The sequence below is a fragment of the Ictalurus punctatus genome, chromosome 25, assembly GCF_001660625.3.
Source record: "Ictalurus punctatus breed USDA103 chromosome 25, Coco_2.0, whole genome shotgun sequence".
NCBI lineage: Eukaryota > Metazoa > Chordata > Actinopteri > Siluriformes > Ictaluridae > Ictalurus > Ictalurus punctatus.
Window position 1 is genome coordinate 9,638,248 of NC_030440.2, and position 17,651 is coordinate 9,655,898.

Below are 17,651 nucleotides of genomic sequence, written 5' to 3' on the forward strand. Positions count from 1 at the left end.
CACCACTGCATTGTCATTTTTAAAATATCCCCTATACTAGACTATAGTAACAGGCTGCATCCGTACACTATTAAATGTGTTAATAGTCATTTTCCATTTGTAAATACGCCAGTAACAGTTTGGAACAAATAAAAGCATGTGATCAATTGTCATTATATAATTAAATTCTTTTTTTTCAAGTATTATAATAGCCTACTACAATACCTACTATCATATCAGTCATACATTCGTGTTATAAGCCTTATTTGCTTACAGTATTTGGCCTAACACGTGTTGCTTCAAAAGTGGTAATATGTTCTTTTCATGCCCCGCCCCTGCACTGACCCGAGAACAGCCTTCCTGGAGCGCGGATATCACTTTACTGTTTACTGTTAACTAGACAAAATGATCTGAGATCGCTGCTAATCCTAGCAGCTTGAAGCGCCGTCTGGAATTGTGCCTACACTCGGTGGAGCCCCGCCCCTTTTCTGCACTCTGGCTGCACTGAGCTAACGGAATACGGGTAGTAAAATGGCCGAGAAGCAGAAGCACGAAGGCAGGGTCAAGATAGGACACTACATCCTTGGAGACACGCTCGGAGTCGGCACGTTTGGCAAAGTGAAGAGTTAAGTCGTGTGGCTTTTCTGTGGTTTTGCTGACGCTGAATGGAAAATAGCGTTAAACGTTTGTTTTCGTGGCCGTTAGCCGTTTACTTGCCGGCGGTCAGTCAGCTGTGGAGTTTCAGCCCGACACGCCACTGTGTGTAAACGGGGTGCTTGCTTTGGTTGGGGCTTCGTTAGCTTGAACAGTTCTGCGGGATAGTTAAACAAAACACTGCTTTCTGACCCAGAATACTGTACTATAATTGATATAGTAAATGTGGCTCTAGACGTAACTGCAATATTAAATGTTACGTTGTAGTATACTATTTCTGTCTACTCCTGTACCAGGGTTTACTCTGTCACCGCGGGTAGGAGGAGTTTTATTAATGATATATGTACACATTTTGCGTCTCTTGTTTTTCGCAGTCTCATCCTGAGAATCTGATTCAGTTGACTAAGATCAATGGGCAAACCCAGTGTGTGCTTGTCCACACTGTACTGAAATACATAGCATTGGGACATTTATGTATTATGACACTATGCTGTACAGAGAGAAAAGGTGCAAGTGTATGTTGGTGATATAATATAGTAGCAGTTTGCATGACCTTGAGGAAGCAGTAAGGGAATCTAGATAAAACCAACCAGAGCGACCGGAGAACTGGCCAAACCCTCCCCTCTGTTGTACTGTACAGTCCTGATCTTCACCGCCCCCGTGTGGCCTCCTGGCCTCATAACGCTCCTCTGTTTCTGTCGTAGAGGATGAACTTGTTATTTACCTTTACATTTGCTGCCGTTATTATCAAACGATGCCGAAAGATCCTAAGTTAAATGTCAGTGTCTTTTCAGTAGAATGATCGGCTAGAGATGTCGTTGCGACCACGCACCCAGCAACAACAATGGAATGTAGAGCCACGCCCCCACAACAACAACAATAATAACAAAGGATTGTAGAGCCACGCCCCCAAACAAGATAACAAAGGAATGTAGAGCCACGCCCCCACAACAATAACAATGAAATGTAGTCACGCCTCAACAATAATAATAACAATGGAATGTAGAGCCACGCCCCACCACAACAACAAGAATAACAATGGAATGTAGAGCCACACCCCCACCACAACAACAATAACAACTGAATGTAGAGCGACGAACCCACAACAATAACAATGAAATGTAGTCACGCCTCAACAATAACAATAATAATAACAATGGAATGTAGAGCCACGCCCCCACCACAACAACAATAACAACTGAATGTAGAGCCACGCCCCCACCACAACAACCATAACAATTGAATGTAGAGCCAGCCACGCCCCCATAACAACAATAAGAATAACAACGGAATGTAGAGCCACACCCCCACCACAACAACAACAAGTACAACAATGGAATGTAGAGCCACACCCCTTCACAGGTTATGAGGCCTGTTTGAGACAGCGGGAGTTACCTTTTTCCAATGAGTAATTTTAAGGTTGTTTTACTTAAAATTATTATTATTATTTTCATAGAATAACACATTTTAATGGGCAAGGAGCCACAGGACCTGAGCACTTAAAAAAAATGTTGTGTTTATATATATATGCTATGTGTATATGTATGTATATACACTATATGGCTATGTGGACATATGACCATCACGCATATGTGTTTGTTGAACATAGTGTGGAGCGTGGCTGTGGGGATTTGTGTTCATTCAGCTACAAGAGCATTAGTGATGTTGGTGAGGAGGTCTGGGGTGCAGTCAGTGTTCCAGTTCATCCTAAAGGTGTTCAGTGGGGTTGAGGTCAGGACACTTGAGTTCTTCTACTCCAACCTTAACACACCGTGTCTTCATGGAGCTGGCTTTGTGCACAGGTGCATTGTCATGCTGGAACATGTTTGGGCTTCTTAGTTCCAGTGAAGGGAAATTGTAACTCTACGTACAAAGACATCCTATACAAGTGTGTACTTCTGACATTGTGGCAACAGTTTTGGGAAGAACCACATATGGGTGTGATGGTCAGGTGGTCATATAGTGTATATTAGAGAAGTAATGGGCCTACTTTCACTACTTGATAAGGAAACACTCTACACAGAACCTTTAAATAAAGTATACTGTATATATATATATATATATATATATATATATATATATATATATATATATATATATATAGATATATATATAGATATATAGATATATATAGATCCAGAGGCTATGAAGGCACTTTCCCGTGAGGACAGCTCAAAATTCTTTCTGCACCAATGCCATGAGATTGTGATGCTCTAAAAATAGCTAATTATTATTATTATTGGTGTCTCAACAGGTGGCATTATAAATCATATTACTGCCTGTGTGGTTTCACTGAACATCATGTTTTTTTTTTACTTGGAAGTGAAGCAAGCACGTTCAGAGGAACGTTATTTTGCCAAGTAATGATACTATCACGCCTTGCGTTTGCTCCTTCACTTTCAGGTCATATCACACCGTGTTTGTCTTCGCAAAGTCAGGGATGGGAAGCTTAACACTGAAACAATGAAACCTTGTTTCTCTTGTTTCTCTTGTTTTTTTAGAAGCTTAAAGCTGGATGTCACTGACCTCTGGTCCTGTAGTCTGATTTCTTTCAATTCAAACCGAACTTTTGCCAGCTGTGTTTGATGAAACTGTTGGTGGTGGTGTTGCAGCTGAGATTTCATCTGTGCACTGGTGTGTGTGTTCGTTTTGCCTAACAGTTGGAGAGCACCAGCTAACAGGGCACAAGGTTGCTGTTAAGATCCTGAACAGGCAGAAGATTCGCAGTCTAGATGTGGTCGGCAAAATCAAACGAGAAATCCAGAACCTCAAGCTGTTCCGGCATCCACACATCATCAAGCTGTGAGTGGAAGAGTATGCACTCATACACACACACACACACACACACACACACTTAAAACCGGAGCCTGAGAAGCAGGTCTGAGAAGCTTCATGGCGAGTCCAAAGCCTATACTGGGAACACTAGGCATGAGGCATAATGGGACGTCAGAGCACCAGGCACAAACACACACATACACACACACACACACACACTCACACTTACTTAGGGGTTAGAGTTATGATTTTGGAGGTAGGAGGAACCCGGAGGAAACCCTGGAGCTGCGAGGAGGCAGTGATACTTGCTGTGCCACTGAGCTGCCTAAAACGTAGGCTACATTTTGTGTTGCATGTGGATTTTATTATGGTTTATCCTCTACACGGCAGCGATATTAGTTCCAGCCTGGATGTACATCCACAGGATATTTATACCAGTATAATCGGAGTGAAACGATCAACAAAATTCAAGTTCAGTAAGATACAATACAGTGGTGTCTCGATATGATGCATTTTTGATACAGCAAAAATAAGCATTGCCTGAATATGAATGTGCATTAGGTTTCCACATTCAGTTAATTTAAACATTCAACATTATAAAGGTACAATAATTAAAACTTAATGACAGTCCATTTCAACATTTCCAAAGTGCAAAAGAGCATTCTAATGTAACAAAATAAAACATGGCTAAGCTTTCTCTGGTGAAGCGCAGGGCTTTTCTCATGCTGCTGTTAGCTTGTTGTGCTGTGAGAGTCATGCAGCTCTCTATTTTATAATATTGCACTCTACTAGTGAATATGAATTTCTCTGTCGCTGCGGTGATTTCGTTAGCCCAGTCTGTGAATCAACAATGTCGTGTGTGCGCGTCTGGCTTCTAGCTTTTGTCTAGCTTTAGAGACCAACACAGAAGTAGGGTTGTCATGATACCATAAACACATTTTACGATACTATACCAGCTGAAGTATCACGATACCACGCAATATTGTGTTAATTCATAATTCAAATCTACAAAATGAAGCAAATTTACAGAAATACATAGATATAAATGAAAATAGACAAACCGAATTTTCCTTTATTAATGAGAATGAATAACTGGCTGTTGGAAAAACTCAAGAACAGTCATACAGTTGGCAAACGACTAATTCAGTGTGCCACATATTTCATCTATTGTTCCCTAGCAATGAAATCATGCAAATGGAAGAATTTAGGTTAAATGAAGCGTCACTAACCGTTGTGTATTCGGGGAAAGCAGTGGGATGTGTCGTTTTAGTGAAAATAGTATTAAGTGCCGCACGTACTACATTACTTACGGTACTACCGTATTGACGATACCACTGTTCCAAAAATACAGTGGCGTCGGCGGGATTTTGAAGCTTTAGTATCATGATACTACCGTAGTACCGGTATACCGTGCAACCATACACAGAAGCGTATGCTTAGGAGGCATGTAACACCTCATGTAATATGTGATATTGTATGACGTATGATTGTACTTTATGCAACCTGTTGAATGTACTGTTTGACATGAAGAAGTATGGAGTCGGGAGTCTTGTATCGAACCAAAAAATATGATGCACTGTATCGTTACACCCCTACAATATAATATAAAATATTAATATATTGAATATTAATATTAATTAAGTCTTTGTGGACAGTACAGAGATCTGCTATAACTTGACAATGAGAATGATTTTCCCCCAGCTCTTTAAATTTAAAGTCAAGGTGTTATTAATTAATAATATCTATAGCTGATTGGTGTAGATCGCATACAACCAGCTTCTAGTTTGTAAAAGCCCCTTAGATTTTCCCATATCCTGACAGTTTCCTGATACCCACTCCAGCAGCTTTTCATCCTCTACCATTCTCCCACATGCTGAGCCAAGCAGATCTGAAAAAAGGCTTTCGTGCAGTTTCTCCTGCAGTGAATCTGCTGTCTCCTGTCATCAAAACAGTAGAAAGCTTGCAACGAGTAAGAGGAGACAGAAGCCTGTTAAAACGAGAGCTAGAGCCCAGCCATGACGCTTCACAGGGAGACGGTGTGTGTTCCAAGCTGCGGCGGGAGTCTCGCTGTCCCTCTAGGGGAGACGATATCAAAGATGAACGTGTCAAAGCTCCCGCCTGTGTTATTGATAGCTCCATTGTGAAAAGGTTCGTGTCAGATCTCATTGGCTGTGATGTCCATTAAATACACAGTTTGACCTTTAATTATGCACGGTCTCTCAGTGTGCATACAGCAACAGGCAATGCTGCCATTTACTCTCACAGTGACAGCTGATATCAAGGCAAAGATTATTCCTGCTAGATTATGCCAATAGTCTTTACATTGTCATTTGAAATATGGACATTGGGCCTTAATGATCAAGAAGTGGAAATTATTTTGACTTATTTCTATGTCAATAAAAATAATATAGAATTTTAATAATAATAAGCAATAAGCACTAAATCTTCCATAAGCTGAGGCATTCGTTTATAGCTAACAAATATGTGCAGACAGACCGGCTCATCCTCCGGCTCATACCCACTTGACTTGACTTGTTTATACAGCACCATTTCTTTTGTCATAATTGAATAATTTGTTTGTCTTAATTCATGGGTTTGTAGTGTTGTTATTTTTACTATTCGTTTATTAATGCCAATAATGTAAAGCAACTGGTTTTCACAAAATGTTCTTGATGGTATACAGTCCCTGTCCAATTGAACTAGCATGCGGATGTAGCAAAGCACTTACTGTATATAAGCTTCTCTGGATAAGAGCATCTGTTGAATGCAGTAAACATAATAAGAAATAAGCGTAAAAATAAATTTAAACTCAACAGTATAATCCATTTATGACAGTGCAGCAATCCATCCAAATGATATAATATGAAGTCAATCAAGTCAAGAGTTACGTCAGTGTACTTATGAGTAAATTTAAATGAGCACGTAGGATACGAACTTTTTTCAGAATTTGCACGAGTACCAAATTTCTTGTGTAAACTGGGATAACTAGATAAGAGAGAGAAAACGTGCATGTATTGTATTGTGATAGTCCTATGGCATGTCCAACCACTAACAAGCATGTGATGTTCATTGTTTTGTTCTGTTGTGTTTTTGGTTTTTCGAACGATTTACGCACAAACCCGTTTGTATCCGACTTGATAAATGAGGCCCACTGTGTATTAGTGTCCCTATTTACACCAGCTGTTGTGTATTTTTCACCAAAGTTCCAAGTACTTTTACATTTATTGCATTTTGGCAAACATTTGTATGAAGTTCAACCAACTTCATTTTGTCCCATAAGTGCAAAACACATGAACAAACCGAAAACACAGCCGCAAATCAGGAAACGCAACAACAGAACCAGAAATGCAGCAGAAAATTCGGAAACATGACCGCAAAATCAAAAAACGCAACTACATTACCTTCGACCAGAATGGGTAGGTCCTTGCTTGTTGCTTGTTGCTGATTGGCTACCGCACACATCAGGCTAAGAGACCACTGAAAATGGAGAGCTGGAGGATGTTTACATTAAGAGGAAACATGAGCCGAAATGAATCTGATGGTGCTTTATTCATGTTTATATATATGTTTATATCACTGATGTGATGCCGTTTTAGATTAACAACATTAATATGCGAATGCCGAAACCCCGGCTAAAGGAAGCTGGATTATTCAGGATAAATAATTATTCCTCACTATGCAGACATAAATCGTCTTCACTGGGATAACTAGATAAGAGACAGAAAACGTGCACGTATTGTATTGTGATAGTCCTATGGCGTGTCCAACAAGCATGTGATGTTCATTATTTTGTGCTGTTGTGGTTTTGGTTTTGCTGTCATGTTTCCAAATTTACTGTTTTGTTTTTGTTTTGTTTTTGCGTTTTCTGATTTTTCTGTCATGTGTGTTTGGTTTGGTAACGTTTTGCACTTACACGCCAGCGTCTTTTTGGGTTCCACCACAATTTCATGATAATGGGGCTAACTACATAAGCAATGCTCACAAATATACAGCACAATATACGTAGGTCATACCATTTTAGCAGGAACTTATGCCACCACTCATGAATATTGTAGAATGAGTCTCAGTACTTGTTGAATCTCTTCAACTACAGTAAATACTACAGCAATCTTAACTGAAACAATATTTACACATTCAATCTTTGCACAGCATTAAGTCTGCTGTAATAAATGTGTGTGTGTGTGTTATGCAGGTATCAGGTGATCAGTACTCCCACAGACTTCTTCATGGTGATGGAATATGTATCTGGAGGAGAGCTCTTTGATTATATCTGTAAGCATGGAAGGGTAAGAATCCCACATTATGCTCTCTAAAGTGTGGAGATGCGGTCCGATTGTGAATAGCAACAAATGGGCCACAGTCAGTAACTGCAAAATGCACCTCAATGGTAGACTATAATGAAATATCCAGTGCGTGGCTATTAAAGGTAAAGTGTACCTTTTTATATTTTTTTTTAGACAAGCATTGTGCTAATTTGTTGTGCACTTGATCGGGGGTGGGAAATCACTAGCGTGGGCACCTGGGACAAGCAGATTTCCTGTCCCGGCTATTAGTTTTTTATTCGTAGTTTCCCAGCAAACATGTAACGATGCACGCTACATTAAGTGCATTCTTAAATTTGTTATTACATTATATTAGATACCACGTATTAATTTAACCCCATCGGGTCAGGTTTCTGGGCAACCAAAAAGTGAAACTGGGACACACACTGAAGCTTTTGTTTTGCTGGTGGGCTAGCTCATGAATTTGTCATTTGTCCACCCCTGGAGATACACTATATAGGGTGACTGATGTGACTGATTGATTGATTCATATGAATAATTCTTCGTCACGTTCTCTCTCCCTTCTCTCCGAGCAGGTAGAGGACAATGAAGCACGACGTTTGTTCCAGCAGATCATCTCTGCAGTTGACTACTGCCACAGACACATGGTGGTGCACAGAGACTTGAAACCCGAGAACGTCCTTCTGGACGGCAACATGAACGCCAAGATTGCTGATTTCGGTACACAGGGACACAGAGAGTTGCTAAGCAACAGGCAGTTTTGCCATCATCTCTGGCAGTTAGTCTATTAAGCAGGTCGTTTGGTCATTTAGGAAAGAAGCTGTCAGATCGAGATCGTATTTAGCTTTTTAGAAAGAAAACCCCGGATAATGACAGCTATTAGGGAAAACAGTTCTTAGAAGCATGAATTATAACAAAAGGCTGCTGAAAATCTGTAGGATGTTATTCATCTATGTGTGACTTTTCTTATCATAAGAAGAAGCTACAAGAAAGAGTTGTTTCCTTTTACTTTTACTTTGTTTCACAGAAAGTATCTGTTTTGACCTCTATCACCTTCATCTCCCTCTTGGTGGTCCCCTTTTTTTAATACGCATGTGCCATGGATAATGTCCTGCTTTGATTATGGGTAGTATATTATAATTTCTACCCACCTGAGCTAGTCCTAGACTTTACATCCTCATTTTAAAAGCATAATCTACATACCTGTAACTGGATTGAAAAGAGATTGTTTTTCATTTTGTTGACCTTTGAACCCAATTAGTTGTCCTTTGCAGTTAGACTTGAATCTTTAAATCAGTCAAATGGAACAGCTTATAACCTATTATTTTATTGCAAGTTGTGCATTTACAATTTGTACATTTCCTCATGCATTTTTTTTTAACCAAAAAGTTGGGATTTTTCTTCACACAAAAGGGTAACTATACACCCATATTAAGATCATTACGAAATTACTAAATGATAGATAAATAAAGAAAGAAAGAATGAAAGACAGAAAGGGAGTACATATGGGAAAGTGGGGGGGAACTTAACCTGCTTACTAAAACTTCTTGTTCTGCATGTTCTGCTTCTAGGCCCCTTATTTTATATATTATTCATTCCATTTCTATTATTTCTCTCAGTTTAGTTTCCCATTCTTTAATCGATGGCACTGTAATAGCCATCCATTTCCAGTGATTTGCTACAGGCAACCTATATGCAATGTACTGCAGTTGTTCTATTGCATTTTGAAGCTTTAAAATGAACAGCTCTTGAGCTTTAATATGTTATAGTGCCCTTTATTTGAGATTAAATGTCATTGTCTCGTGTTTTTAAAAAAAATTATATATATATATATATATATATTGTATTTTTTTAGGCTTGTCAAACATGATGTCAGATGGGGAGTTCTTGAGAACAAGCTGTGGTTCACCTAACTACGCTGCTCCAGAGGTCATCTCTGGAAGGTAAGAAGTCATGACCTCTGATCTCATATTTTGTATGAAAAACTGACTATGGAATGTGATGTAACCACTTTTGTGTTACAAATAACTGCTTGGTGATTGTACACCTCCATTTTTTTAAATGAAAGACTGACTGCCTGATGACTTTTTATTTGATGTACAATAAAAAACCAAAACAATACATTTTTGTAACTGCATGTGTCTCTGTACTTATTAATAATAATAATGACCAAGCACTCATCTGCTACACTTACAGGTTACCTAATTTCATTCATAACTTTATCCGTAACACATTTGGTCCAAATTAATAAGTGTCTTCAATTAAGATGCTGTCTCCCGTTCCACAAGCATTTTTTGTGGACAATAATAATTAATTAATAATGTCATATTTATATATGTAATATTGGCCTGAAATGGCCCAAGACATAAATTTCAGCATGACATATTGTGGTTAAATGAAAGTATTAGACATTGGCATTTGACTTAATACTGCTCCTCAATCGAGCTGATATAGCACAAGAATAATGCACTTAAGTCCATGTGCAGAATCACGTGTAACTGAGACATGATTTTGTTTTAGGCAAACTCCACACACAAATCCTGTTCAAGCTCTGAATTGTGCTTAAATCTGTAGTTATATCTGATGTCTGAATACTAATGTACGCATAACTCATCTCTGGCTCCACTATAACTTTTGATTGTATATCAGTACTATATTACAGTTTATTTTAAAACACTCTCTTATTATAATATATACTTTTAGCAGCGTAAACAATATTTAGTAGAAGGTTAGATTCACAAAAGCATTTCCTGTGCTTGTGGATCATCTGATGTGAGATGTGAGTGCAAAAAGTAGTTAGAAGGCATCTGGCTGGTAACTAACCTCACGTTTTTAAACACTAGATCGAAACTGAAATCAAACACAGAGGTTGATTTTGTTTGTTCTCACAAACACACTTTACCTGTATATTGTGTGAAAGACTGTACGCAGGTCCAGAGGTGGATATCTGGAGCTGTGGTGTGATCTTGTATGCTCTGCTGTGTGGCACTTTGCCCTTCGATGATGAGCATGTACCCACTCTCTTCAAGAAGATCCGTGGAGGAGTTTTCTACATCCCTGAGTACCTTAATCGCTCTGTGGCCAGCCTGCTGATGCTCATGCTCCAGGTGGACCCTCTGAAAAGGGCCACAATCAAAGACATTAGGTTAGACAATCAAAATGTTGATGCCTCAAGACATCATGAAACAACAGGTTTTAAAATCACATTTTAAAAACCCACACAACTTAAACACCACTTATATAAACACAAACTAGTAACTCCTAACCCTTTCCGGTGTTGTATAAAGAAGGGGTCGACTGATTTATCAGTTTTGCCTATTAATTGGCACCAATAAACGATTGCTGGAACTATCGTTATCGGCACACCGATAGTTTTTCCCAATTGTGTCCGTTGCGGGAGTGGCTGAGAAAGGTCCGCCGTCATTATACAGTATGAGAGCGGCCTCTAAAGGTAAAATTGTTAATGACAGATTTGGTTGTGTTATTTAAAGGGTTGGTTTGTTTTTTTCATTTTGGAGGTCTTTATTTTTATTTGTTATTTGGAGTGTTAATTTTCGGTTCAGTTTGGATGTATATCTTAATTGGCGTTAATATTTATTAATATTGAATATATATTAATGATTATATATTTATTTCATTAAAAAAGAACAGTAAATTTTTATAGTACAGTCAGTACTGTTTATTTTTGTACTAAAGTTCAGTATTTTACTTAGAGTGTTATGTTTTCATTCAGTGTCAATTTTAAAAACTAACGGTTAATTAATTGGTTATCGGCAGGTACCGCCCAAATTAGTTACTCGGTTAATTAATCGGTATCGGTAAAATCCACTATCAGTCGACCTCTAGTATAAAGTACCCAATAGTTATGTAACAGTAAATGTACTAGAAATCTTACTAGGAAATATCTTCTTATCTTATTAATAAATAATTTCAGTGAAGGTTACCCATAAGAAAACTACTTGTTGAAGTTTGAAGTCTGAGATATTATTTGTAGTTACGTATCAGAAATACTTGCGTATCAAAAATAGAGAAAGAGAATAAGGATCTTTCTATGATGCGTTACGTGCTTTATCAAAGAGCTGCAATATTCTAGTAATAGAAAGTATCATGTAGAAATTTACTGTAGTAAAATAATCAAACAAATGTTAAAGTTGACATTTGTACTTAAGCATTCCTAAAAGTACAATAAGTATTTCTCTTTACACTATATGACCAGAGGTTTGTGGACACCTGACCATCACACGCATATGTGCTTGCTGAACATCCCATTCCAGATTTAGTCTCCCTTTTCTGTTATAATAACCTTCACATTTCTGGGAAGGCTTTCCTCTAGATTTTGGAGCATGGCTGTGGGGATTTTTCATTCCATTCAGTCATAAGAGCATTAGTGAGGTTCGGCACTGATGTCAGGTGAGGAGGCCTGGAGTGCAGTCAAGTGTTCCACTGAATCCAAAGGGTGTTCAGTCGGGTTGAGGTCAGGGATCTGTGCAGGCCACTCAAATTCTTCAAGATCAATCTTGGCAAGCCATGTATTTATGGAGCTCGCATTGTGCACAGGAGCATTGTCATGGTGGACCAGGTTTGGGCCTCTTAGTTCCACTGAAGGGAAATCTTAATGCTACAGCATACAAAGACCATTTCTTGCATCCAAATTTGTGGCAAAAGTTTGGAAACCCACATAAAACTGTGATTGTCAGTTGTCCACATATGTTTGGTCATGTAGTGTCAAGTAAGCAATGTAATGTGTCCAATGGTGGTTATGTGTCTGTGTCCCCTCAGAGAAGATGAATGGTTTAAGCAGGATCTGCCCAGCTACCTGTTCCCGGAGGACGCTTCATACGACAGTGCTGCGGTCGATGAGGAAGCTGTGCGGGACGTTTGTGAGAAGTTTGAATGTGCTGAGGCCGAGGTGCTCAGCAGCCTGTACAGCGGCGACCCTCAGGACCAGCTGGCTGTCGCCTACCACCTCATCATCGACAACCGCCGTATCATGAACCAGGCTAGTGAGTTCTACCTGGCCTCCAGCCCACCTGCTGCCTCCTTCATTGACGAGAACATCAAGCCACACCCTGAGAGGATGCCCCCACTGCTGGTAGACAGCCCCAAGGCCCGGTGCCCACTGGACGCGCTGAACACCACCAAACCCAAACCTCTGGCAGTGAAAAAGGCTAAGTGGCATCTTGGTATCCGCAGTCAGAGCAGACCCTATGACATCATGGCTGAAGTGTACCGCGCCATGAAGCAGCTTGAGTATGACTGGAAGGTGAATGCCAAATAATCCATTCTGCCAAATAATAAATTGATTTCACACAAACGTGGATTGGATTTGGATTGGATTTCCAGCTACTTGTTTGTGGATGAAAAAAAAAAACAGTGAAATTGTGCTTTATAAAGCATGGACAAGAAACAGCTAAAGTGGCAAAACCTCTTGTGTAACTGGTTAAGGTAGAAAATTTCATGTATAAAGAGATGTGGTATCAGATGCTGAAATAGACTGGAGTAAATGATGATGTATTCCAGTTTGGAGTTTAGCTGGTGATAATTTGATCACAGTTTTGTTGTTTACTCCCCAGACTTTTTGCACAACTAGTTACTAGAAACGTAATGAATGGCATTTTCTTTTGCTCACTTCTTTAAGATTTGGAATCTTTTGGGAAAACATTGAAATCCCATGCAAATGAGATTATTTCAAAATTTGAATTGTAATGTACCAAGGTTTAAAAAATGAAGCACATTACAACGTTGAAATGTATTGGTTTGCACAATAGTGTGACCTTTCCTTAAAGTGTGTATCTCTGATATGTTGTCCATTCTAGGTGGTGAACCCCTATCACCTGAGGGTGCGCAGGAAGAACCCAGTGACTGGAAACTTTGTAAAAATGAGCCTGCAGCTCTATCAGGTGGACAACCGCAGTTATCTGCTGGATTTCAAAAGCATTGATGGTATGTGCTCATGCATTATGAGTCGATGATGTGTTGATTTAAGTTGAACATGTGAGTTGAACATCATATCTATAATATATTATACATTATATATAAAAATGAAGATTATTTCTCAAACAGTCTTTAGAGACACCAACGAATATATATGAGTGTTAGGAGTGTCACCATTTGAATAAAACAGATGCCGTTAAATGTGAGAAAAGTAATGCCTGGTGTGTGAGATGTATGTTTAGATGCATGTTTTAGCTTCATATAACATTTTTTTTAAACGGTTTTATATATTTGACTCCAGATGTCCAGGATCTTTCTAGGTTTTCCACTCTTCTCGGTGGGAAGTTATCAGACACTGTTATCAGCATTGATGTACTGTCTGGTGCAAAAGCTAACTCACATTAACTCAAAGTAGAAAATATAAACTCTTAAATGTACTTAAAGAATGAAAGTAAAAGTACAAGAAAGATTCAGAGAAAGTAAAAGATCTCTACCTCAAATCACACATATTTTAGTTACTGATGGTAAATTAGTGGCCATTTCACCAAGGAGCAGGTTTAACAAGCGCAGTTTTATTCCTTTATTATGTAGCAACGGATTACAGTGATGAATATCACGTCACGTTCTTGCTGTCACACCTGTAAAATTCAGATTTGTTTGAAATTTAACAACTCCTTGAAGCTGTCTGATGTTAAATAAAGTCACATATTGATGTGCTCTGGTACTATTTGTAGCTCTATCCACATGTCCCTCTTCATAGTACGGGTCACTTGGGCACTGTCTGGTGAAAAAGCGATATAACTTTCCCAGGATTCCAAAGTGTGTTTAGGCAGAAATTTTCAGAAAAGTGTTTGTGCTTCCCAGATGACATCATCGAGCAGAAATCTGGCTCGTCCACACCTCAGCGCTCCGGCTCTGCTGCAGGTCTTCACCGTCCCCGTCTCAGCATCGACTCGGCAACCGTCGCTATGGATATACCACCGCTCAGCAGCTCACTGCCATGTTCTCTACCGGGCAACATGCCCGTTCTGGCACCACGACAAGGCAGCCATACCATGGACTTCTTCGAGATGTGTGCCAGTCTCATCACCACACTGGCACGCTGAAAAGCACATATACACACACACACACACACACACACACACACACGCACTCATTTATGCACAGTAACAGGTATCTGTAGATAGATTAGGGGGTTAAATCACATGACCTCTGTAGATTCAGCCACAAATTAAATTCTCACACAGACAGTTAGACATGATTATAGACATGATGCTTGCTGCTATACTGATGGTTCAGTTCATTGTAGCAGTACGGCATTCTGGGGCCTTTCCAGGTTTCAGCATGCTTCATCCATTTTGTTTTTATACGCATAACATTTTGATAATATAATCTATTTATATTCTCTTATCAATCAGTTTAGTAGCTGAGTTGCTGGTTGATTGCAGTGACATACCAAAAATTAAGTTTATATGCATTCAAAGAGAGGGTGATTATACATTTATTATATATTAGATTATTTATTTTTTAGAGATATTTTATGGTATTTGGTTATTTTATTTATGTATTAGTCGAGTGATGAATTAATTGCAAGTATTCTGAGGAATGGTTTGGCAGTTTGAGTGTTGAGAGCATGACAAGCATGTCAACAAATACACACCATCGATGTCGTAGAGCACAAAAGCGAGTGCCGACGTGGCTTTGCTTCGAGTTCGAGTAGCAGAAGTAAGTATGCAGTTCCTAGGATCTTCCATCTGTAAGTAATTATAGATGGTTACCTTCAGTGCAGTGCCTTTTCTTTTAGCTGCTGGATGGTGTTGTGCTGTTAACTTGTATATTAATGGAATGTCCAGTCAGAGACACGGATAACTCAACACAGCGCCACAAGCTGAAGAGAAAGAGCGAGAGAGTGATTGAGTGCTGTGCTCAGCACCACATACTGGCCTTGATCAAGGATAAAATGTAGAGGCACATCCAGAGAGAGATTTAGAGTCAAAGGAAGAGACATTTAGAGTGAGAGAGAGAACAAGACAGACAGGCCAAGAGAAGAATAGTGGAAGAGAGATTTAGAGCCTGAAAGTAGGATAGCGAGAAATTGAGGGGAGAGAGATATACAGTGCCCTTCGAAACTATTGGAACAGCCAGGCCAATTCATTTGTTTGTGCTGTACACCAAAGACATTTGGGTTTCAGATCAAAAGATGGAGATGAGATAAGAGTTTAAGATTTCAGCTTTTATTTCCTGGTATTAATATGTAGATGTGTTAAACAATATAAAACATAGAATCTTTTGTATCAGACCACCCAGTTTTTAGGCGAGGAAAAATATTGGAACATGTGACTGACAGGTGTTTATGGTTACCCAGGTGTGTCCTGTTAGTATTGGATTCTCACAGTGTTTAATATTGTTTTTGCTTAACTAAGATGGATTACATCACTGATATGTGCTATATGTTAATGTGTTTTGATTATTCTGGCCTCCATTTGTTATTTTTTGTTATGTTTGTTATGTTAGTGATTGCTTAAACAATAAATAGCTCTTAACATCTACATTAGCTTTTAGCCTTCAGCTTCACCTCATATTCATCTTTTGATCTCAAACCCAAACGTCTTCAGTCTACAGCAAAAACAATTTAATTAGCCTTGCCGTTCCAATAGTTTCAGAGGGGACTGTAGAGAGAAAAGGAAGGACAGAGAGAAGGAGGTGATGTACAGTAGAACAAGCAACAGAATGCAGTTTTGCTGCATTTTTTTCCTAGATATATGATACTGTATGGAGCGTGAGATGGGGTGTATTTGGTGACATTTGGCAAAGAGATTAAAGCCATGAGCATTTAGGAGTTAAAACCATTCAAAGCTTCCTCTGATGCCTTAGAAGCAACATATTATATTGTGTGAATGTATACATGTGTGTGCAGATCTGTTAGACGTGTGTATCTTGTTCCTCTACTGTAAGTGCTGGAATGTTCAGAGCCCCTGACAGCATAGTTTTCTAGCAGGGGCTCTGTTTACTTCTGACCTGATGACTTCAGAAAGAGGACATGGGAAATTCAGGAAGGTGATCGAAAAATGTCATGGTTTATCGTGCCAGCTTGTGATTGGGCTACTATACAGAACCACAGCATGAATGTTTCTTAAATGATTACCAAAATGTTTTGTTTTCTTTTATCAGACATCAAAAATAATTCTTATTTATGAATACATTATTTTTTTTTAAAAAAAAGAGAGAAATATTGAGAAATGTTTTAAATATTTTTGGCAGCCTTCGAAAACCCCTCAGAGGGTCAAATTTGGACATTTATATATTTACATGAATATAGTTCTGAAAACTACAAGTTTTGTTCTGTTGGCTAATTTACTTTTTACTAATGACTTGGGCCATGGAAACATTTTAAAACTTTGTCCATTATTGTCTGTACAGAGTGTATAAGTTCTCTTTTCTGAATTACGCATCTGTATTAATTCCATTTTGCAGCATGAAATCCTCCAATGTCCTGATCAAATCGTGAGAAAAGCACACTAACTAGCAAGGTTTTAGACATCTTTCAGCAGACTGAATGTTTACCACTGCGTTTTTTAAACCAGCCCCTTACCCAGCGTGATCTTTGGAGGCAGACAGCTATCGTTAGAAATTAACCTAAAGAAAAACATTTCCACATTGGTATTTACATTCCAGCATTCAGCAGGCACCCTTATCCAGAGCGACTTACATTTGGGCCTTGCTCAAGGGCCCAACGGTGTCAGCTTGGCAGTGCTGGGATTCCAACATCTTAACCACTGAGCTATCACTGCCCTTTGGTTAAATTAAAAAAAAAAAAAAGATGTTTTCCTAAAGTAGAGATTTATTATTGGTGGACAAACTCAATTTTGGACAAAACCAAGTTTTTCGTCTATTTTCGAGAATTCAGCTTTAGCTAAGTTTTTTTTTTTCTTTCTAGAATGCCTCACATATATTCTTGAATATCCTATTTATTTTTCTAGAATTGTTTTAACACGTTAGCACATGGTAAGACAGTTATTCTTCTAC

The 17,651-nt window shown here is 38.8% G+C and overlaps 1 protein-coding gene across 1 annotated transcript; it reads left to right on the forward strand.

Moving 5' to 3' along the window:
* Positions 1 to 455: 455 nt before the first annotated feature.
* Positions 456 to 16,833, forward strand: prkaa2 (protein kinase, AMP-activated, alpha 2 catalytic subunit). Its single transcript, XM_017456273.3, has 9 exons — positions 456 to 604; positions 3,294 to 3,435; positions 7,601 to 7,694; positions 8,267 to 8,411; positions 9,547 to 9,634; positions 10,612 to 10,836; positions 12,471 to 12,954; positions 13,508 to 13,634; positions 14,490 to 16,833. Exons 1-9 carry the CDS (start codon positions 511 to 513, stop codon positions 14,729 to 14,731), a joined length of 1,641 nt encoding a protein of 546 aa, XP_017311762.1. The 5' UTR covers positions 456 to 510; the 3' UTR covers positions 14,732 to 16,833.
* Positions 16,834 to 17,651: the final 818 nt, after the last annotated feature.

Coding starts and splice junctions, on each gene's coding strand:
- prkaa2 (XM_017456273.3), top strand. CDS start 511: ATGGCCGAGAAGCAGAAGCACGAAGGCAGGGTCAAGATAGGACACTAC. Junction 605..3,293: donor CACGTTTGGCAAAGTGAAGA/GTTAAGTCGTGT, acceptor TTTGCCTAACAG/TTGGAGAGCACCAGCTAACA. Junction 9,635..10,611: donor CCAGAGGTCATCTCTGGAAG/GTAAGAAGTCAT, acceptor ATTGTGTGAAAG/ACTGTACGCAGGTCCAGAGG.